At 44.5% G+C, this 23,742-nt stretch overlaps 1 protein-coding gene across 2 annotated transcripts; it reads left to right on the top strand.

The window, feature by feature from the left end:
- Positions 1-39: 39 nt before the first annotated feature.
- Rab35 (RAS oncogene family member Rab35) lies at positions 40-22,815 on the top strand. Of its 2 annotated transcripts, none has more exons than XM_075686201.1 (7): positions 40-204; positions 5,753-5,803; positions 7,922-8,045; positions 8,651-8,775; positions 10,507-10,631; positions 13,697-13,880; positions 20,589-22,815. In XM_075686201.1, exons 1-6 carry the CDS (start codon positions 153-155, stop codon positions 13,820-13,822), a joined length of 603 nt encoding a protein of 200 aa, XP_075542316.1. In that variant the 5' UTR covers positions 40-152; the 3' UTR covers positions 13,823-13,880; positions 20,589-22,815. The 2 variants fall into 2 exon arrangements, with proteins under 2 accessions (XP_075542316.1, XP_075542315.1); XM_075686200.1 differs by having other exon boundaries at positions 41-204; positions 20,585-22,815.
- Positions 22,816-23,742: the final 927 nt, after the last annotated feature.

Raw genomic sequence — 23,742 nt, 5'->3', positions numbered from 1 at the left:
GGAAATTCCTAAAGCCCTTCAGGAAGCCAAGGCAATGCGAGCGACGCCAGCGCCTCCACCCCTGTCGTGGTAACGCTCTTGTACGCCCATTTGGCCCGTGTAGACGTCGTTTATGAAATTGTTTTCCAATCTCCCACGCCTGAATCCTAGGAATGGCTAGAGAATACGACCATTTATTCAAATTACTAATAATCGGAGACAGCGGTAAGTAGCCTTTTCAAGTATGCTGTTGCCGTGACTGTCGCCGTTCCAAAGGCGAACAAAGTTCATGCCGATTTGTTCTGATGCTTGCAATGAGCGAAAGAAAAAGTGCACTTCTCTTTCGGTGTGCCCCAATTGAAGCACATCAGTGCTTCCTTAAACGTCACGTCCAAGTTCACTGATCTTTCGTGATCGTGCGGCACGCTGCCGAAAGGTTCGAGTAGTAATCGTACATCTACTGGCCGCTCAGCGACATGAAAGCACTCTATCTCTGAATATTTTTATCTCCGTTGATGGAGTTCGTTCTGAATCATTAGACGCCACCGTGTTGCTCATCTTCACAGTCTAAAACAAGAGTTCTCCTAGTGTCGTTTGTCATCTTACATTTGAAATGTCGTGTGCTGCTAAAGCGGTTGTTTCGCCGCGGTGGACTTGGGTCACCGTAGCGATTACGGACTGCGATCTGCCATCCTTCGAGCATGCAGCAACGCCGAGACACCTGCGTTTAGGGGGTGTTGCGTCTACTGCCGCGCTTTCATTGCCTGAAATCCGATCGCAGACGATGACCGCGCGCTTCATTTGGCATTCTGCACGCTCAATTAAGCATAGTGACTGGCGAAATTGGCGGTGTTGCGGTAGCGCCAAGCAAAAAGCGCGCTTGCGGAACGCGCGTGCCGTCGCATCTGTAGAAGAAAATAAAACAGCTCTCTGGTGGCCAGTTTTTGTGGTCGCTTGTTTCATCGGGTTGCCAGAAAAGCAAAGTTATGCGCCGCAGAGTTTGTTTGGGTAGCCGAGGTTAGTGGCCGCGGCCTGGCCTGCTGGGCGTGATCCACATGGGAGCGTGAACGCCTTGCACTGAGCCTCTGGCAGGTTCACTCTCCGCCCGTGCGTGTGCCTGCTGCTTTCTGTGTGCCGCGCTGACGTCGTTTCAAAAAAGCACTGCACACGTACGATGAGCCGTCGTTGGGCGCCGTTAACCGAATTCGATCGGTCGTAGTCGTACTACTGCGGAGTCGGGTTGAGCTACCGGTTTAAAAACAGCAGCGTCGCTCAGCACATGACGCCTGTGTTGCACGAGTTGGTTCGTTCGCTTGAAGCGGTGAGGAAAGACGTCATTTTGGCCGCAGCGTGATGCAAGTGCGGGCATTTGCGGCACGCTTCCTTTCTCAGGGGACATGTGACTCAGAGCAGTTGTGCTGTGAACTCGGAAGTCGTAGCTATCGCGTAGCGCACCGAGAACGCGTCAACAGACGTTTGCTCGACAGGGGCCGGGTTCGTATACTGCCCACGTCTGCGTAACTAAACTCGCGCGCCCTCGGGTTCCCGGAATCACTCGAACGTCCGGCGATGACAGCGGCGCCGCTTTTTTTTTTTTTTTTTCGCCTTTTTAGAAGCGTGTTTAGATTCTTCTTTTTTTTTTTTAGCTTAAATTTATTCCGGGCCGCCGGCATTCTTCAGCGACGCGTTTCGTTCGTTCGACGTGCCCCACTTTCTATTGTGTGTGGTCCTGCGCACTTGGACAAGACAGGAATTCTTTGCCCGACGCAGCGTGCGTGTGCCGATGACACGCACTGAAAGAGACAAACCGTTTGCTTATGGAATCGTTCCCGTGCAGTTTGTTGCGCGCACGTTAAGTTTAGCCGATCGTGGTTTCAAGTCCTAATGTTGAAAGGGCAACGGGCTTCCAGCTACGCTTAGAGCTTTCATGCAATCCTTATCACTTTAACAAATGACCGCAAGGCATATATGCTGTATGTTGATATTCGTAGTAGTACACTAGGCATTCGAACAGAGCTAAAAGAGGTGATGTGACTATGGATAAAATTTGTAGTTTCTGCTGGTTCACCTGAGCAGGGCGCATTGAGATTCTGCAGCACTTAGATGCTATTGCGTGTTCGCTGGCTGTGCAATGATCTACTGCAAGAAATTAGCACCGAGGAGAAGAAACGTTTCATAAAATGTTTTAGAGCACCTCAATCTTTCTGTACTTCCCAAAACTGCTTCTTGAGATGATGCATTCGAAACATATTTCACTTCAAACGACGGCTGGTTGCATCTGGCATTTACACAAAGTGGTGAGCCCTTAAAGGGACACTAAAGACAAAACAAAAAGTTGAGCTCTATTAATAAATTAGCTTTCTATAATACCAAAAAAAAGCCACTCTTGCCTTTGCAGAAGGCTTGATAAGCCAGTAGGAACAAGGCGGGTGACACCACCACATTGGAAGTTTCCACTCCACCTCACAGACACGTCATGGAATGTGATGTCATCTGGGGGGCTATTCTACAATTGTCAACCTAGTGGACATGTCCATTTCGTCTGCTGCTGAAGTGCTGATTAGCTGGAGGCACCTGTCTCCTTTTGACGCATACCCCCGCCCAGCCAATCAGAAGTCCATCAGCAGGCGAAATGGACATGTGCATTAGGTGTACATTCGCAGAATAGCCCCCCTACACAGGCCTAGTTAATCCATAACGTACCGTAGCTGTCATTCCCACATGAAATATTTTTTTTTAACTGAATGTTTGCCATTATTTTCTCTTTTAATAAATGGCCTACTGGCACAAAATTAATGAAGATGAAGTTTTCTAAGAATACTTCATCATTCACAACTCTTAGTAGTTTTTTATCTCCAGTGTCCCTTTAATGCCATCTGTGGTGGTCTCATTTTGGAAGCATTGAAACCATTGCTGAACTACAATAAATTAGTTTTGTTTCTGCAGGTGAACCATACCAAAGGTTTCTTCTTTTTCTTTTAATTCCATACCATACCTTGCTATTGTTTTTACAAAAGTCATCGCAAGCACCGCAAAGTGCAAGGGAGATCTTAGAGTCTTAGGATATATGATTATTCTATTAGTGGGCTTGAGAGAAAAGCCAGCTGAATGGCACAGTTCTGCAGTGTTTATCGATGTGAAGTGCTGTGTAGCTTCATTGCTAATGTTGCTGTTGTTCAGAAACAGTTGGAAGTTTTGCACTTCATGGGGGATCTAAAGAGCATGCCGTATTAGGAAATTGAGCTTATTGTCACTTATGTCAGCAGCCTCTTTTCTGGCTCTGCGCTTATGGTATGCAAGTCAAATCCTTCTACTCACTACTGTTGTACAAGATAAGCCTTTCAATTTAAGGCCAATGACACGCCTGTGTTCTTTGTTGGTTCATATCAGTCATAATGGCACTTTGTTTGCTCTGGGCCTGCTTATCACAGGGGGCATATATCGTTCACCAAAATATGTCTGATACCAAACATGTCAGACTGGCAATTTTTATTACTCTTGCAGTGTAGGCACACATTGATTAGATTAATGTTGTAAGCCATCTTTTCTGATGAAAGCCTCATTTCATCTGTTCTGTGTCCAGTGACTCATTTCCTTGTGCAATATCTCTGGCTCAGTTTGAGCGCTATAAGTTTTTAAAAATTTGGAAAGTGAAGCAACTTACCATGTGTAGCACTGTAAATCTCCCTCTTGCGACTTTCATACAATTACTATGTGAAGCCAATAGGCTCTGAAGGCCGTGGAAAGCATGAGGGAAATGAGTCGTTTCTTTTATTATTAACCTATAGAATTAAATTTAAATTACAGCTTGATCTATCACTTTATGTTAAACTTCATATTCGAAATAACTGTTTGCCAATTGTTTGCAGTTGAACGAATGTCTGACATCCACAGCTGCAGCCACAGGTGGTGCTCGCTAACACTCCCAGTACTAGGTTTGAAACACACATACATTATCACACAAGAGTGTTAATCAAAGTGCAGTCATTGTTCTAGCAGAGCACTCATTGTATGCATCATGTAAAGCTTTCTTGTTACACTCTGACTCGTGGCAAAAGTTGTGTATGCTTACTTACACTTTTATGTCCATTTGTTAAGGCTATTAAACTTATTACATAATTTAACTCTCATCTGTATTTATTTTTACAGTCAACAAAAAGAGAGCAGATAATTTCCATTGGGCATTCTTTGGCTTCATTATCTGTTGACTTTATTTGATTCGTTCCGCTGACTGTTTTTGCTCGTTTCACATAAACACGCCACTCAGAAATCGGCCAAAATGTTATACCATCTTGCAGTTCTCTTCGACGATTTGTTCCTCTCGACAACTCATTTAAGGCCTTTGTGTTATAGTAAACGCATTTCTTCAACCACTTCACACCAGTTTAAGAGCTTAGCACCATGAAACATTTAGATTTTCCATTTACATGTTTATGACAGGGTTGCCACAGTACATTTCATTCTGGCTCCTCAGTTTTTATAAGCTGAGCAGGATCGCATTGTTGTATGCATTGTAGCTGGCAGCACCTCTGCACTGACAGCGGTGACAAAGGGATGTGCTGCTGTCTGGCTCGTCCGATGTCTGTGCAGACGGTTGCATAAGGATGCAGCAAGTGCAAGGGCCACATTATGTGCTCCTAGTATACATATACATCATAGTATACAGCACACTATGTTTTGATTGAGAGCACAAGATGGTGCACTGGGTGCGCCGGTTGCAGGAACATGTCACTCAGCTCATTCGGTGGTAAACAGGTTCAGATCAGCAACATTTTCCCTGTAGCAATAACATCATATTTTGTGACATAAAAGCACGAGACTTAACGTTACATGAAGTTACTTGGCTCGTACCCTCATCTTTCTTTCATGTGTGATGCACTATTTTCCGATCATGAATGTGGGGAGCAGTGAACAAGTCTCTCTAGCATTCATAGCATTACCTGTGCTATGCATGAAATGGAGTGTGGTGTTTAGGTCCTTTTTATTTCCCTTGCTTATTAGCTTATTATGTAATATATGTAACCTGCCCTTGTTCTCCTTGCTTGAGGCTTTTTATTTATTTTGAAATACTGTCAATCCCTCACAGGGATAATTACAGGGGTGGGAGTCAATACATTAACAAAATGCATATCGATAAGTTTCCTCAGGCAGGCAACGCAGCAGACAACCCGAGAAAAAGCCAGTCAGCAACATGATAAGCACCTGTGACAAGCGACCTCTTCCACGAATTCAATAAACAATTCTGGCTTTGGCTGACCAACAATTAATTCATCCAAGAAATTCCAGTCTCTAACGGCTTGTGGAAGAAAAGAGAAGTGAAACACCTTATCAGTACAATTAAATTTCTCTAGGACAAGTTTATGTTTGTTGCGCATTTGCCTGAAAGTGTTGTGTGTAATGAATAACTTGGGATTTAGCCTGAAACTATGGTTCAGCTATAAGTACAAGAATTTCAGCCTGTGCACTTTGGCTCACCTAGACAAAGTTGAGAGGCCAGCGAGTTGCGGCATTTCGGTTGGGAAATCCGTTCACCTGTAAAGATTGAAAATAAATCACACGGCTTTCCCTTGTACCCTTTCAGGCGTGACAACGTTGTGTTTAGTGCCCGGAAGCCACGCAACGCTAGCATATTCCAATATTTGTCAGGTGTTCAACTTACTGGTACCTTCTCAGAGCAGAACTGATCAGCTCTTGCCTGGTAGTGCACTTCCCTTAGTAAACGCACAAAAGGTTTGAGCCTTTATATCTGATCCCACCCCATTTGTCATTTCAGGAGTTGGAAAGAGCAGCTTGTTGCTGAGGTTTGCTGACAACACTTTTACAGGTACGTCCCAGTTGTGTAACGTTTTCTGACACTCCGTTTAACTTTCCTCTTCCTTTCTTTCTTTCTTTTCTTTCTTTCTTTCTTTCTTTTTCTTTTTGCTTACTAGCACATCAGTAAGTACTCAGTACCAACTACATCTTTCATACTTTCATTATGTAGTACCTGTTTAGCCACAGTTTCCATATTATAGAAGTGTTCCTTTCTGTTAAAGGCTGCAGTACTTACTTCATAATGGAGCCTTTTCAGTGCCAAACTCACTGTATTAGAAATGCTTACTTTGATGATTCTTCTCTACCATCATAGCACACATAGTTGTCAGAATGTCAGCAATATACCAACCCTGTTTTACTGGCTTAGTTGTAACAGTGTTTTAGATATTTAGCTCTGAATGCTGAAGGACTGATAGGTCCAACTCATCAAGCTTGGTATACCCTAACTCACTCCAAGCTTTGCTAGTCCATAATATTTTGTTTCAACTGAGAGCTGTTGTTTGGTTCTTTAAAGCTTATATACCCTTCATTTTTTTTTTACATACTGACGTTGGGCAGTTTTGTTTGTGTTAGGTTTATTGTTTCGGCTAATTAATGATTTAATTGCATTACAGGTTTTGAGGGCACACTCTTTTTTTCTATGTAGATAGCATTTGACCAATAAATTATAACGTAGATAGCATAGCTAGCATTGAACTATCCAAACCAGCTATAATATTATTTTTTTAAACTTGTAGTATACGTTTGCGATAATGTGTAATTTAAGAAGGCATGCAAGTCTTAAAACGAATGGCTCAGAAGGTTTGCAGTGTGAGCTTATGTGGAACGGTCCATTTAACATAGCAATAGTGTTGTCACCTTTGCTATGTAAGCTTAACTTGCATGATCTTGTTTTTCTGCAAATGCTCCCATGGGGTACAGTGCTGTCTTCTCTTACCTTTCTAGAAGCAGCATGCCTTTTGCTTTGAACATGGATGGAAAGTTTGTCAGAGACTTATCAGTGGAGGTTTCTGGACTTGAAATCTAAAAACATTTTATAAAACTGACAAGCAATGCAGAGATTTGGCTGAATTTGTAGCTGTAATTTGCATTCAGCATGTGTGATGGCTGCGCTTTCAGTTTAGCTGACAGATCTCATCATTGATTTTTCAACAGAGCACGACCGTAGCTTACGCTTACTTTTATTTACTTATTCTTCTTCACTCTTGCTTGGCAACTCCTCCACACTGTGTATAAGCTGAAACCCCTCGTGCGAGCCTTGACAAAGCTCTCCTGCAGTGCTAGCATGAAAGGGAGCTGTCAATCACTGAAAGTGCCTCTTTGTCGTATGTATGGAGTCGTGTGCAGGCTAGACAACGTTGCATACTTGTTTCCTTGGCTTGTTTGGTGACAGAAAAACCTATCAATTTTAGTGTCGTCACGTACATTTTGTCTTACCAGTAAAGTTACGTCATGAAGGTATTCTTAGTACCATGGTGATATATATTTTTGCCCACTTACAGTATATTTGGCAGCCATAAGTGCTACAGAATCCAAGGACACATGTTTTTATAAAAGTCAGTGAAACATAATATAGTATTTTGAAAGTGTATAAAACAATAGATTAATGACACATGGGAGCAAATGTGATTAATGCAGATAAATGAACAGCCTAGAAAAGAACAGCTGCATGGCTGCATGCTTCGTGTGCCCAGTACACATTTCTTACTCAGTGTAGATCTGCAGGCATGTTGTATCACATGGCACCAACCGATTTGTCGATCACCATTGGCAGGCAAGGACAGTTTGTGTGTTACTCCTGCAAAATTGCTATAATAAGTTCATATTTGGAGTCCATATGGATGGGTTTCATCATGGTCAATTGGAATGTGAATGGGACAGCTCGGTTTCAGAAAGGCAGGTCCGACGCTTAGTTACAACTTTGCCACATAAACCTGTGATGTTGGTATGTGAAAATGAATGACACCGTTATTTGAACAGCTTCAAACAAAATGTTCCTGATTATTGGCCGGTATTCAGACTGTTTCATTCGTAATCCATTTATTTGCCGTAGCAGGCTTTCTTGAGTCGGAAAATGTGAGCCGGCATTTGAACGGTTGAGTAATTGTGCTTGCTGAATTACTGCCAGGCAACTACATCACAACCATCGGGGTAGACTTCAAGATCCGCACACTCGAAGTGGATGGTGAGCGAGTGAAGCTGCAGATCTGGGACACAGCTGGTCAGGAGCGGTTTCGCACCATCACATCGACGTAAGTCCCTCCTGGCGCTTCGCTTGTATTCCACGCTTTCACCGAGTTCAGACCTCTCGTGGGATTGCTTGGTGCAGTGAAGCACAATCTATGCTTGGATCGAATAGTGGTTGCTAGTTATATTGTAATTCAAACTTTTGCAGACTTCTTTCTCTACTCAGCAGTGCAGAAAACTGTAAAAACTAGTGTCATCACAGGACCAAAAGTTGATTTTAATACTAGCAGAGCCCTTTCAACTACAATTTAGTTCTTTATTTCGAAAATATTGTTTTAAAATATTTATTGCACTTTCGGCATTTGGTGCCTACTGTCTTGTGCCATTTATCAATATTGAATTGCTTATTCATGCAGTGAAGGCGTTTCCTTAGGAAACAGCAATAGCTAAGCAAGGGGCCCCTGAGCAGCGACCTCAAAAGAGGCCTGCTGTAAAAGCCCTGTGCACTGTTACAGAAATTATTCAAGTGGAATTTGTTTCTGTGGAAAGTAGATGCAGCTAAGGTCTTCATGTGAGAGCTCTTAATTACATAAGTCGTAAAAGTTTTCTCTCACAGAATTAATTCAAGTGTCAGTCAGAGCATGGCTTTGACATTTTCATTTGTACCCAGGTATTACCGAGGTACCCATGGTGTGGTCGTGGTCTACGATGTCACAAATGGGGAGTCCTTTGCCAATGTCAAACGCTGGCTTCACGAGATTGAGCAGAACTGCGATGTCGTCAATAGGATCTTGGGTATGTGCTGTTGAATCACAACCAGGCTATTGGTTCTTTACCAGTGTTTTCTGTCATCAACTGTTCCTTTCATTCGTTTGCACCTTGGCTGCTTGGTCTGAATGTCTACTTGATAATCTCCCCCCCCCCTGCCCCTTTTACCCCGTTTTATGGGGGGGGGGGGAGTTCACATGCTTATCACCTCTTTTTCAATATAATCCATTGTTTAGTTTTTTAGACATCGGTTAGTGACCTGCTATGTTAATGACAGCCTTCCTTTTCCGTTTAATCATTTGTTTTAGTATTTTATCAATTTCCTACTGCCTCATTGCATCTTTTTTGCTGTTGCTGGGCTTTTTCTTTTCTCTTGTCCTTCTGTCTCTATAATCGCAGCTTATACCAGTGTTTCTCGAGACTACGCTCTACAGAGCCCATGGTCTAGATGAAAGTTCAAGGGTGTGCCAAAGGTTCTGTGGTAATGCATCCGTGACAACTGTCTCCTGTAGTCGAAAGAGCCAGCGAGCCGCTGCCATTGACTTGCAAGAAGTCCTGATGACAAGATCTGGAATGTTGTACTTTTCATTGATCCTGAAAAAAAAGAGGACATTGGCTAACGTGGCAGCTGCAAATGTATTGCTTAGTCGCACTAACTTCAATCTGACACACATTTTGCTCCCACACCTTTGCATGAAGTACAGAGGGCTAGACAAGTCCTCGAATTACCTGCGAGTCTGTCAAATCGTCTGCGGCATTTATAGGTTTCGCACACCACTGCGTTTGATAACTCGAGTGAACTAGTAGGTTGTGTAGGCATTGATTCTTCACCATCTAGGCCATTGTTTGCCTAACATTTAGCTGTTATAGACCACTCATCCTGCTGAAAGAGAGATAGAAAAGCAAAGGAAAGACAGGGAGGTTGACCAGAGAATGTCTTTGGTTTGCTACTGTGTGTTGAGGAAGAGGGAAAAGGGTATGAATTCTGCTGAATGTTATTAGAGGCTGTCCTGGATGCAAAGACCTGCAATTCCGGAAATTAAGCAATGTACATAGTTTGTGCGCAGGCAAATACTAGTACTGGCTGTACCAAGTGAAAAGGAACATTGGGTGTGCGGGTCACTGGTCCAAGATGATCTGGAGCAGTAAAGGAAAGATGCAGTTTTGATGACAGTGCAGTTGATCACTTTGTCTGCCTGTAGCTTTTACTATTACAGTATTTTTTCCAACAAAATTATTGTCAGAGGAATGCTTTCAAACCATGCCTTAGAACTGCAAGTTAAAAGCTAAACTTGCAGCTAAGCATGATTTTTTTCACAATTTCTAAGGATTGACAAATTGTGTTGTTCACTGCATCGTGCACTCCTTGTAGTGATCTGCTGCAGCATCTTAGCGACTATGGTGTTGTGCTGAGCACAAGGTTGCAGGATCAAATGCCAGCCACAACGGCCGCGTTTCGATGGGGGTGAAATGTGAAAACGCCCATGTCCCATGTATTGAAGGCATGTTAAAGATCCCCAGATCGTCAAAATTTATTCGGAGTCCTCCACTATGGCATGCTTCCTAATAAAATCATGGTTCTGGCACGTAAAACCCCGGAATTGAATTCTATTCAATTCACGTTCTAGGGAACAGTGGTAACTTTCATTGAAGTTTTACATTTAGTCTGCAGTACTGTGAAGCAAGCCACGTATAAGAATAAAAAGTAGTTTGTAACTAGCTTAGTTATACAATCACTTTACTTTTGTGACCTTTCAGTGGGCAACAAGAATGATGACCCAAGTAGAAAAGTAGTGCTAACAGAGGACGCACAGCGTTTTGCTGACCAGATGGGCATACAGCTATTCGAGACAAGCGCCAAGGAGAACATCAATGTCGAAGAGGTAAGCATTGTGACTTTCAACATTTAGAGCAAGTCTGCCCTTGACATCTTATTTACTGTAGTTACCCAAATCTAACATGCAGCTTTTTCTGAAAAAATGGGTCCGAAAATTGCCTGCGTGATACAATCGGATACGAAACCAAAACCTCATCCGTGGCATTGGCAACAGCCTACCGTCAGAGTTGTCAGACAAGTCATCAACAGAGCCATTTTGTGATGGTGATAGCCTCTTTGGTCTGGCCACCAAGATTGCGGCAACTCTTACCACTGGTACAGCCACCATCACGGCATGATTTTGAGAAGGCGGCTGGCAGTTTATATTGTTCTCAACTTTTTGGCCAATAACTTCCAGGGACGCTATCACTTGCGCAAGATTTTGAGTGACTTGGCACTGTGCGGAGCTCGCTATCTGCGCACAGGGCCAGGAACACTGTCGTACGCATACTTAGACAGTTGATGATGATGATGATAAATGGGTTTTAACGGTGCAAGAGCCAGTTCTGGCCAAAGAGCGCCAGACACATGGTGCAGTGAGTTAACAATGGTACCTCAAGACCAGGAATGTAGCATGGCTGTAAAGGGGCCTAAAATCAGTCGCCTTATACATGCATAAAATATATATGTACTTAAAATACAACAATGACAAGTGGTGTGTCCTATGATGATAAAATATGATGGCGTAGAGGTAGAGCACCGCCTCGCGTGCGAGAGGATCGTGGTTCGAATTTTTCACCGGATAAAAAAAAAGAAGAAAATCTGCGTGTTGATAAAATTGCATAAACAGGCCTGGAGTGCGGCCTGATCCCGGTGACCAGAACCGGTAACGCACTCTCTCACCAGAGCAGGATTGGCCACCCTGGTGCAGTACTTGGCCACAACCACCTATATGAATACAACAATCCAAAGTTTATGCTTCCAGCCAACTACACAACCACCTATATGAATACAACAATCCAAAGTTTATGCTTCCAGCCAACTAGAACGCTTCGCTCTCGTTTTCAGAATACAGTCATGTCCCGCTCATAGTAAAATGTATTACAAGCTCTGAAATAAAAAAAAATGGCAGTTGCGCTTGCAGTTTCGAAATGACAGGTGATCTGAACCGGGTGCCATTTTAAAAGCACTACACAACGTTACATTTCGTTCTTTAGATAGACATTTCTAACAGAACTTTGCAGCTAGGTGCGAGAACACACCAGGAACAAAAATTACACTGAGAATCTGGTTTTCCGACCAAAGTGCTGCCGAATTTTAAGTGCTGATGCCAGCTTCGATGCAGTTAATTTTTGAGCATATTTAAGGGTGTGTCCATATACCAGGCCCACGCAGTGGCCATCAGGTACTTCCTGTCAGTCCCTGCGTGGGAGACGTCCACTGATGCGCCTCCTGCAAAACCTTTAATAAAGTTTATCCAATCCAAATCCATATACTATCACGAACTACTGATATAACGACCACTTTTATTAGAATTATTGATAAACGGGTTTGATGGATTTATCTTTTAAGAATCGGCAGTGTGTTACATTCTGGTGCACTTCTATTTTCTTATTTTGAGCCTACAAAAGTTGGTGCATGTTAGATTGCGGGGCACATTAGAATTGGGTAAATCCACCATTTTACCCCGCCTAGCCTTGCTCTGGCATCTCATCTTCTGAAATGCGTCTAAAAAGGAAAGAGGCAGGTGATCTTTAGACCAATTCTTCCGTCTTGGGTATTGAAGGAATGCCAGGACAGATATAGGAGAAAGCTTTCGCAGCAGTGACTGGTGCCTCATCTAGCTGTGTGAGACGGACGCACTTTCCCAATAGACGAGAAGAAAAGGGGTTAACCGAGGGGCCCGATATTTATTAATCGTATCATAAGAAGCCAGCAAACAAAGACACCAAGGACAGCACAGGGGAAGATTACTTGTACTTACTAATTGAAATAAAGAAAATATAAATTAATGGAATTGATAGTGGATGAAGAAACAACTTGCCGCAGGTGGGGAACGATCCCACAACTTTGCATTACGCGTGTGATGCTTTACCAATTGAGCTACCACGGCGCCATCTCCCCATTCACTTTCCAGGGTATTTATGTGTTACTACTAGAACTAAACCTGGGGATGTTAGCCAGTGCCGCCAATCACAAACCTTTATTCTTAAACCTTGGCGGCAGATGGGGAACATCCTTTCTGCCACAGGCATCACAAGTACGTAATCTTTTGGGGGGAAGACATCTGGTGAATAAACACACGTGCTACCTGAAGGCATCAATATTTCTGAATTCAATACACTCGTTACGTAATGAACGAGAAGAGGGGTTAACCGAGGGGCCCTTACTTACCCAATAGGTGTTTCTAAATGTGCAAATGGTTGTATACAGTAGTGTAAATAATCACCCTTTCTTCATCCTCCATTACCTCTCTCTGGATCTTGAACATCCTCTGTCCTTTGTAAACAAATTGACAAAGCTTTTTTTAATGTCCTTTCTGCGCACGAACCAAGTAAAATTTGATCTGCGAGGCACCACTATACACTAGTCCCAGCAATATCTGTTGTGTTATCAGGGAATCGTAGCTAATGAACTCCTCATACTTAGAACAGAGAGGCTTTTGATAATCGCTGTTCCAAGAGCAGCTTGATAGTCGCATAATTTTGCAGAATAAATTCTGTTTCTACTAGGAATGGCACTTTGTTTGTTCATGCTGAAAGATTGAATGGGTCCTTCGGTACGCGCATTACAGGAACACCCGGACATTTGCTGTTTACTTAACCCACAATGAAGCAGGCTTCAGTTCATCAGTAATTGCAACTTAGTGAAATGGAATGGCCTGACCTGTACTGCGAATGTACTAGAATCGACTGTCAGTCTCTTCCCATGACAGAGCTAAGGGGAGAGCTGCTTAAAGCACTATCACAAGCATGTGATAGCAAAGGTAAAAAGAGGTCTGGCACTAAACAAACAGTCAAGTCACTGGGCATCTCCTCCCTCCTGGATCTGATTTTGGATTAGTGTTGGAGCGGGGCACTGCTCTTTCAAGAACTGTACCCATGTGTGTCATCTGCGTGCTCCTGCGTGCAGATGTTCAATGCCATTACACGGATGGTGCTCAAGAGCAAGAAGGAGCAGAAGGAGCGGCAGCAGGTGCCCGAGGACAAGCTGCGGTTAAAGCCCGGTGGCCACAAGAAGAAGAAGCAGTGCTGCTGATTGGCGGCGGCCCTTCCCCCACCACCACCAGCACCCTTCCGTGCAGCTCTGGTTGCCGGTGAGCAAAGGGGGCAGCTTTACCTTTGAACTTGCAACACCGAAAGTTGATTAAAGGGGCACTTAAAGGGAAAAAAGAAATGATTTCAACGGTATAGTGGAACCCCGGTTACGCATCCCTCAATTTTGTGATGTCCCGTTTTTTATGACGGGCTAGTGTATTCTCGCCAAATTCGCAATAGAGACAATGCGTGAAATTCCTCGATTATATGACACACAATTACACATGTCCTGTCTGCCTTCTGGCACTGTACCAATAGTCAGTCGCATACAGTGAAACCTCGTTAAACCGTACCCGCTTAAACGGTAGTTTCTTTTTAAAAGTAGTAACGTCAAATCCCCGACTTAGCGGCCATGGAACATAATGCGTTTTGTAGCCGCATAAACCGTACCAGCTTATTGCGCACACATTGGTTAACACGTAGCGTTTGCACTTTTCGTAATGTAATCATGGTGGTAGGACAGCCAGGCAGAAGAACAACCCTCAGAGATCAAAATGGCCTCAGTTTATTGGCGGGCGTGAATTCGGGGTAGCCACTGACAAGCCATTTGGTGTAGAGCGCGCAAATTGTATCTTTCACTGGCTTGTTCAGACAAACTTCGAGCGGCTGAAGCTGCGACGTCATGCTGCCGGGTATCACGACAAGGTCCGTGTTGCATGCAGCCAGCTTGTCCTTGATGCGCTGGTCAAGGTGGCACCTGAACGCGTCGACCACAAGCATCCCACGCAGACCCAAACCGCCGCCGGGCCTCTACCGCCAAACGTTATCAATCCAGTCAGCGACCAAGTCTGGGATCATCCAACCTTTTTTATTTGCGTGCACAATCACACCGCTCGGAAACACGATTCCTTTCAGGAGCATTTTCCATCTGAAGATAAGATACGGGGGCAGCTTGTGCCCATCCGCAGTGCAACAAAGCATTGTGGTGACTCTAGTTTTTTTGTGGCTGAAAGACAAAACTCGCACTTGTTTCGCCCCCTTCTTTTCAACGATTGTGGTGGCAGGCATGTCAAAGTAGAGTGGCGTCCGATTAGCATTTCCAATCTCTCCGAAGCAGTAGCCGTTTCTATGGCGCAACTTCAAAACATACCGCTGAAAACTGTGCCATTTCTCATCATATTCTTCGGGCAATTTTTGGCATATCCCTGTTCGCCTTCAAAGAGAAAAGCCTTTTCTTTTCATAAAGTTTGATAGCCAGCACCTGCTCGCTTTAAAGTCACTCCGCATAGCCCTTTCTGTAGAGCTAACTGCATCGCCTGTACTTTGAGCAAATCGGTCGTCACAGGCCGCTGTGCCGCTCGCTGCTCTTGCACATATTCCGCGAGCAGCTCTTCTATTTCGGTGAAGCAGCCCTGCTTCGGTCCACTGAAACTTTTCCTTGTTGCTTTGCTGGTGAAAATATTCTTCATCTGTTTGCGCCAGTCCTGCACGCAAGCTTCGGGAACTCCGTACACCGTGATGCGGCCCGATTACCGTCCGTCTCCACGCACACGATAACTTTTCTTTTAATTGCGGCATCATGGTGGACTCGGTGCGTCTTCACATTCAGTGCTTCTATGCTGATTGAATAAAAGCAGAAAACAGGAGAAGCAGGCAGTGGACTAGGTTACACCAGCGCCTGGTTACACATACAACATGGAGGTATGCACATGGAGGAAGCTACGGCAGCTAGGCTAGAAGCGCATACGAGGCGGCAATTTTCCGAACGCCGATGGCGGTATGGTAACGCGGATTTAGGGTCGTACTCGATTCTAATGCACATGCAATTTTTGGACCTGTTTTATAGGAAGAAAGGTGCGCATTAGATTCGAGTAAATACAGTACAGCATAGGGTGCCCTTGGACTTTATACGGAAAGTCCAAGGGCGCCTTTGGACTTTATGCGGAACCTCCTGGTAGCGCCGACGCCCACGCCGACGGCAGAAATGCGCTTGGAATCTCCATACTATTGCTACCGCAATAAATAAATAACACACAGTGCTGTCTTAAGAAAGGGAGAGAACCGACCTCCAACAGATGGCCACAGATGGAAAGAGCAAAGCTGCACGGCGATGATCGTCGCCAATGTGCTTGTGCTCCCGTGCACTAGCGTTCTCCCCATCCTCGATGACGCGAACTTCGAATTATCGGTGGCAGTACAGATTTCAGTGTGAATTAGCGGGATGCATTACATATTGCTTTCAATACATTGTTGGACGGACCGCAGCGGCTATTTCGAATTAAAATGTTGTTGATAAAGGAGCTTTTTCTGTAAATAGTTTCGACTGTATCTCAAAGTAATCATCTGAGAAAACTGCCCCAGTATTCATTTCATACATACGGTTTTTGGCTGTTTTGGTTTCTGAGTCCTACAGACTATTAGCCTATAGTTTAAATTTGAGCTCTTTGCCACTCTGTCGTCCAAAACAGTGTACCTACCGTAGAACGCCAATGATACGTTCCTCATTCATATGCTTTCCCTAGTGCAACGTCATTAAAGCCCAATCCTGGCAAGAGGCTCATGGGCACTTATGTATTAGAAGCATCTTTGATACATTGTCGTTCTCACAACATTCCCGCTTAATACATTGTGAGTTTGTTGCATAATTATGAGAAAACATCAATTGTGCATTCTGTAAAATAAAAATTCTAAAAGCAAATCGTCAACCTGCTGTCGGCTGTGCTAGATACCCTGTAACCGCACTTCTGACCACCACCACTGCGCCCTTTTAAAGGGCCCCTCACCAGGCCACACAGCAAACTTCTGTTATATGCTGGAAGTTGTTACGCGTTCTCTAGGGAGCGGTCTGTCACAAATTTTTTTCAAATCAGTGCATTAGTAGCCGAGATAGAAATATTTCAGTGCCGCGAACCCATTATTTCAGGAGGTGAGCTCAACTGCCGAGCGAGACACCCTATACCGTCTCGCCTCCACAAGCGAAATTCCTTCCCTGCATTCTCCCATACCGGACCTCGAGGATCACGTGACTCCTAACGTCACGGGCCCCCGCCTTCATTGGTTTTTCTGTCCTCGCTTCTTTTGTGGTGCAGTGCACTTCGCTGATGGCATCGCATGCGAGCTGTTCTGATTGTCTCGTTTCACACGGCACACGATTTTGCACACTGTGCACGAGGACATTTGACTAGGGGTATAAGTTATTACTACAGGAATACTGAAGCAGACACAAGCGCATCACAGAGCATAATCCCACACTGGTACTTAGTAGAAAATGACATAGTTTCGGTGTCTACGCGCGTGATTGCACGACGGGGGAACAATCAGACGAAACAGAAGTACATCTCTGCTGCTGCGGTGCTAAATAAACAAAAACATGCAGCCATTCAGTTTATTTGTTTAATTATTTCTCTAAGCTTTAATTCGTTGTTGTTTATTCAAGCAACATATTACACAAATAACAGATGTTGCATTGAATAATTCTGAAAGTCATGTGTCACCACCAGCGATGTCACAGCACAAGCATGTATACATAGGCGCACTAGCACGTGTAAGTGATCCTCCGGCTTAGAGCGCGGTGGCTGCGACGACAGGAAGAACGCTGTTCGGTTTAAAATTTCAGATCTTTCTGCGGTGCATAGCAACGTAATACTTCTCAGACACGATCATTATCACGCATTGTGTGCTCTGCACTTGTCAGCTCAAAATGGCCAGACCTGGTGAGGGGTCCTTTAACGCACGGCAGTCCTGGAAGGTCTGGCTCTGGCAGAAACTGCAGAAGTTTCTAACACCTCACAGCACACCGCCCGATATTAAAACTCCGCCTGCATGACGTCGTGGCAATGTGGCCACATGAACAAGAAAAAGCAATCTATATTTTCATTTCAATGCGTTACTCATTCCTCCTCAAAACGGAAACTAGCATAGCTTAGTCGATCTAATAATCGTCGGACCTAAATTGCAGGACAAGCCAAGCTGAGCCACCTGGTCTTGAAAGGCTGCACTGACTGCATTTGCTGTTTGTCGTGCGAGTTCCACGTGTCCAGCGTTTTTCATTTACATCTTAAATAGTGACACGATCCCGGGCAGTTCCTTCAAGTAGTTTCAAGTGGCTGCAACTCCACCCTCAATGTCAGCCCTGACAAGGGCAGTGATTACACGACAGAACTGCCAGACATTCAGTTATGTTGCTATGGGCTGAAGATTTGGTGCATGCATTGACGGTGCCTTTGTCCATCTGTAGCGACAGCGTGACAGCGGTTGGAGTGCAGAATAACCAGGTCACAGGCAAGCGTATGTGCACGACAAACTTGGGTTGTATTCTTGCATGATCACTTTCGAAAATACCGTATTTACTCCCATAATGATCGCACTTTTTTGTAAAAAAAATTGACGCAAATTCAGGGGTGTGATCATTACGCAGGTTAAATTTCCCGCGAAAACAAATATATCTTTTTCATCCCGCATTTGCTGCGGGATGACAACAGGTCAGCAAGCAGGCGGCTGCCGCTGTAGCAGTGCGGGACACCAAAACAAAAATGGCGGCCGGCGGAGCAAGCCGAACTAGATTTTCTTTCTTCTCGTGAGTACATTACGCGCATTGAAACAGTATCTTCCGTATCAATAATGAACAATATCATTAATATCGGCAAGTTTGCAGCTATAACATAGCCATGTTCACTTTGAGGGGACAGAAACAGAGATGGGCGGGCTTAGCTCTGTTAATCTGTTTACTTTGCGGCAGCGAATCTACATTGGAGTTGTCATCGGGCACCGAAGATGATAGAAGTGGGTGAATGCAGCTATAGAGCTACCCATGGAAACGAATGCCACTGATATTGCTCATGCGAGAAGACTGGGTCACATGTGATTGCCGTCTCCTGATGACAGCCCTTTTTTTTTTTTCGGGTGCACGGGCATGCAGTTACAGCTAAATGACGTAGGTTGCCGTGGCAACAGGATTGCATTGGGCACCAGCGCTTCCTTGTCGGCTCCACTGGGGATCACACAATGGCTTGGTGCAAACTGCTTTCTGCACAGCTGTAGGCGATACAAACAACCAACTGAAATCTAGCACATTGTGAGCTATGAACTTGGACTAGGACTTGAGAAAAATTTACTTCTCAAAATTCATATCGGACATAATTGAATCACCAAGACTCTAGTATATGGTTGTGCAACATATGCCTGACATTGTTGAACAAGTTATATTTTGTAAAAAAACTAATGTGTTTAGTGTGCATTACAAAACATGTTTTCTTATTGCAGTTAAACCTCGATATAACGAAGTAGATAAAATCGGCAATTTGCTTCACCATACCGAAATTTCGTTGTATTGAAATTCGACCTTTTATGCAAATAAGTACAGTCACGATTTTTCTTACACGGAAAGGGGCCGCAGAACTTTCCGAATTATCGGCCAACCGAAAAAAAAACAACAAATTTGAATGAGAAAGCAACTAATTTTAATGAATTTGAGAGTCGGCAACGAATGATACAGTTTCATGCCAGGTCAACAATATTTTCACGGCGGTACGAATTAAGTGAAGCCAGCCATGCTTTTGTGTTCACTTCAACCCCACAACTGATAGGGTCGCAGGCACTGGGACGGTGCTGTCATGAAAATGCCCGCAACGGGGAGTGAATGCTTCGTCTGCCTCTCGCGCCAACGGGTCACCAAAACTCGAGGTTGCGCAACCTTCAATACTAAATGCGTGGGGAGACAGCTTACATGGTGCCGTGCCGTCTCGGCACGCCCACTCATTGCACACGTGGCAGATTACCTCTAAAGCAGAGCGCGCGGCTGCATATGCTCTCAACCGCGCTTGCAGGCACGCGCAGCCACGACCGAGAGGCGCGCCAACGTAACCCTGATTCTGATTCACAAGCCATTCATCCGAGTTCCACAGATTGCAGCATTTTCTTCTAACTGCATCGCACAACCGCTTGGGCACGTCAGCATAAAACACTGCTTGACTGTCTGACCTTGCAAGGCGTACTTAAAATAAACTTTTTTGATATCAAAATAACTTCGCAAGAGCGTACAAAACTTGATGAACACATGTTGATCTTTGATGTCGACCAATTACAAAACTGATGCAGATTTGGCAGACTCGAAGAAAGCAATGCTGTGAGGAGACGACACATTGCACAAGGACGCTGCTTGGCCATCTGACATAGATGATAGCATAGTACAGGCACCTAGGGGCATGTGTCTTCTGCCTCAGTAAAAAAACAAGAAACTTGTTACTTTTGGGTCCCCCTTCAGTGCTTGCCTAGTGCTCCACTTTGATCTAGACTGTTACTGCTGGGGCTCAGGGTGCGTCAATGAGTTCCGTAGCATTGGAACTCATTGAAGCACCCCTCTATTCGAAATCTAGCGTTATGAAAAGGACGAATAGAACAAAAGAACATTGAGGCATGAAATTATACAAGGGGAAAAGAAAAATTTTCAGATGTGGCAAGTCTGTGGAGTCGAGTAAACTTTAGGCAAAGCGGGAACATTTTTACATGTATGTCTGTTCTTGTGCCATAAGAAAGACGTGTAGTTATTTTGATGACGTCTCGTCTCAAAAGCTGTCAAGTGGAATGCTGCTTTTAGCCTCTGAAAATGGTTTGCTAGAGCTTTTGAAGTTCTTTAAAAACCCTTGAAGCTTTCCCACAGGAAGTGCTACAGAATCTGTCTACAGCATTCCTCCAGTGCTCTCTTTGACTCCAGATGTTTGCTTCCTCCCCCCCCCCCCCCTTCCTGGCATCTCGCATTTTCCAGGAAGACCTGTACATTTGAATGGGATAGGGAGGAAGAGGACATGGCTCATTCCCTCTGAGTGGGGGGTGTGCAGCGTCTGCCAAGAGCTGCCAGTGCGAAGAAACTCTCGTCGCCGCCATTCGCTTTTGCCCTCTTTCTTCGTTCCTTCCTCCTCCGTCTGCTCGTCCTCTGTCTATGCCCATTGCTCACCGCATCTCGGTACTTCAAGGCATCGCCAGTGTTGAAGAGGTGGGGACTGCAGTGTGCACCATGCAGCGAATTTTCTCTTTTTTTTTTATGTTTGCCCATCTAGCCTCGCTAGTGTAGTGATCTGTAGGACAGCGCGCACCTTGCCCACCAGTCCTGGTTTTTGCTGTCACTGCAAGCGTTGCTCGAGCCATGACCTGTCTGTGCGAATGTTTTTTGATAAGTGCGGCAGCGAACGACGCCCCCTGAGCTACAGCCACAAACGGACCAGTGCTGTCTACAGAAGGACGTGCAGTTTGGTTCTCTGTAAATATGATGAAGAGGGAAGTGCAGCCAGGCTTTGGCAGGCAGCCATGCAAATCCCAAAGGAGCGCGTAGGGGTGGGCCTGGTGGTGGATGTTTGTGAGCAGGTTGGGGTGTGCTTCGCTGTGATGAAGTGCTGAGCAAGTGTTTGTACGAGGAAGATGCTGTGCCGAGGTATTAGGTCTGCACTGGCGAAATGTGGTAACACGGTTCGACAGCACGGCTGCTCAGTGGAGCATGCGATGCCATGTCTGTTGCTCGTCCTTTTTATGTCTTTGCAAAAGCCTGTGCACTTGCGTCTCCGCCCGGTCAGTCAGGTGGGAAAGCAAGTATGCAATTCTCATGTCTCTGCCCTGTCCTGTCAATATATATGTATACATATATATGTTTTCTTTTTTTTAAACTTCACTCGATAGCAATGTTGCTCCGTTGTCTTTGTTGCCCTTTATTATGCCGGTGTGCTCATTGCAGCTATTTAAAAATTAGTGCTGCAGGTCAAAATACAGTGAATTAAGGGAGAGATTTCCAGGTAGGCATTGTAGCAGACAGCTTCTTAAAGCTGCGGGGCCAGCAGGGAAGAGACTATCACCATTTTTGTTCGGATCAGTCTTAGTCACCGAATTTTCGCATGCATAGCATGAGCCTTTTTTTCCCGCACATGGGACTCTTGTTTTTGAAGTGCAGAATGTGTCATCTTTCTTGCTCTTTTTCTTCCTCCACTGTGCTTTATCACAACCATCACTTGCATCATATATTGTTAGTATCACTGGATGTAAATTGCCTTTCAAATACTGCTGTGTTGCTGCAGAAGCATATATATCGTTTATTGGTTATATAAATACAGATTGCCGTGGTATATTTTGCATTGCTTAAGCACTTGTCGATGCAGAGTTTTAATTGTGTCATGCTGCCAGAGAAATATCACCATCCTATGTGCCGCTCTGCAAGGCACATGGCTCCCTACAGAGCAGTGTACACTGCGTACCCTCCCCTTGTTTCTCTCTCTTCTCTTTTTGCGGGCAGAGTAATCATTTGATGAGTATTTCTTGCGTCTCTGCTGTGTCTCCTGGTTCATGCAGGTCACACTGGTCACTTGAGCTGCATAGCACATTTGCGTGGTATTTCACTGTGCTAGCAAAGTGCAGCAGGATGTACCATAAAACTAGTTTGTAACGAGTGTGTTTTCATTGTGATTTTTTTTTTCTTTTTAGCGTGTTGTTCTCTTAGTTCCAGCCGGTTCACTTGGGATATGATGGACGGAGGCCACAGGCCTGTTGTACGTGCAGTTTTACTCATCTTTGCACGGCCTCTCATGTAAGGAAGGTACCTGAGTTGCGCCTGGGTTTGGTCAAATTTATAGTCGTAAGCATTTTGTTCTTTTTCTTTTTTTTCCTGCAATTGGTTATGACCCAAAGGAACTTGCACCACAATTGTGACTGTGTTTGTTGTTGAATTTGTGGGTTATGGTAAATACTTCTGGGTCATCGTGTGAAGCAAAAACACAAGAAAATGTGCCCACACTGCATTTTATAATGTGTGTAGTCTGCCCCTTTTTTGTGTGTGTGGACAAGAGGAAGGAAAAGAAAAAGGTGGTATTGCTCTGGGCACTTTACAAAGTGCTGTGTGCATCCCGGCAAAAGAGTGTGCGCACCGCTGCGCGAAGAACATTGAAAGTAAAAAAAAATAAAGAAAACAATGCATACATTGAATTTTACAGTGAAAAATAAACATATTGAATGATACACGCATTTCAATTGTGACTTTATTTTCTGCTGTGAGGTTGAATGGTTGCCACCAAATCGTCACAAGTGTGTTGGAGTTCTGAAGAAATGGCCCGAGTGTGATTGTAGTGTATGGTGCCATCATCTTGAAAGTAGCAGTGCATGTGCTGTCAGGCTGCGTTCAGCTCATATACACCTTGTTTATTAACAAAATTTTCTGTCAGTAAACAATATTTTATGATGTAGTGAGAGAGGCTGAGTAAATGTGGCAAATAAAAGGGACAAAATTTTTTCAAAGTAAGATATGCAGTGGTCAGCATATGTATGCATTGTGCTGGAGTTGTTCCCTAAGCTCCCTGTGGAGCATTGCTGAAGTTTTTATATTGTTGAACTGAGAGCAACATTGAAACTCCTGCACGCTCAGTTCTCTTGATCATTCTTTCCCACCTATTTGACAGCACCTCGACATTCGGGCGCAGGGGGGCGTTAAGCTAGTAGAAAAGGTTCTGACCACAGGTTACAAATCAAGCTAAAACTAGGTGGTTAAGGCTGTCTGGAATTAGGAGTAGTAACCACTAGTTAACTTTCTTTGCTACATATTTTTACTCCCTTGAATTGCCATCAGGGGCACTATTCTAATGAGGGACCACTGTACAGATCATGAGATGCCATCCAATGGGCAGGGTGTCATCGGATTCCCCTGGCTGCTGCTGTGCCGACAGGGGAAAAGATTGAGAGGAAACTTTCCAAACAGGAGTAGCGCTGTGATGGGGCGCGGCGAATGTGGCCGTCACCGTTGGAGCCATTGCTTATGGGGTTTGAAGCACTGTGTGTAATTAGTTTTAATTACAAAGGTGGTGATGGCTGAAAAGCTCTCTCCCCATCACCGCACGAGACCTAGTCATCTTCGCCATGTTGAAAGCATTCAAAACACGAGCCCTGTCTGCT

The sequence above is a fragment of the Dermacentor variabilis genome, chromosome 3, assembly GCF_050947875.1.
Source record: "Dermacentor variabilis isolate Ectoservices chromosome 3, ASM5094787v1, whole genome shotgun sequence".
Lineage (NCBI taxonomy): Eukaryota > Metazoa > Arthropoda > Arachnida > Ixodida > Ixodidae > Dermacentor > Dermacentor variabilis.
The sequence above is the reverse complement of the archived record's forward strand: the minus strand, read 5'-3'. Positions and strand labels throughout refer to the sequence as shown.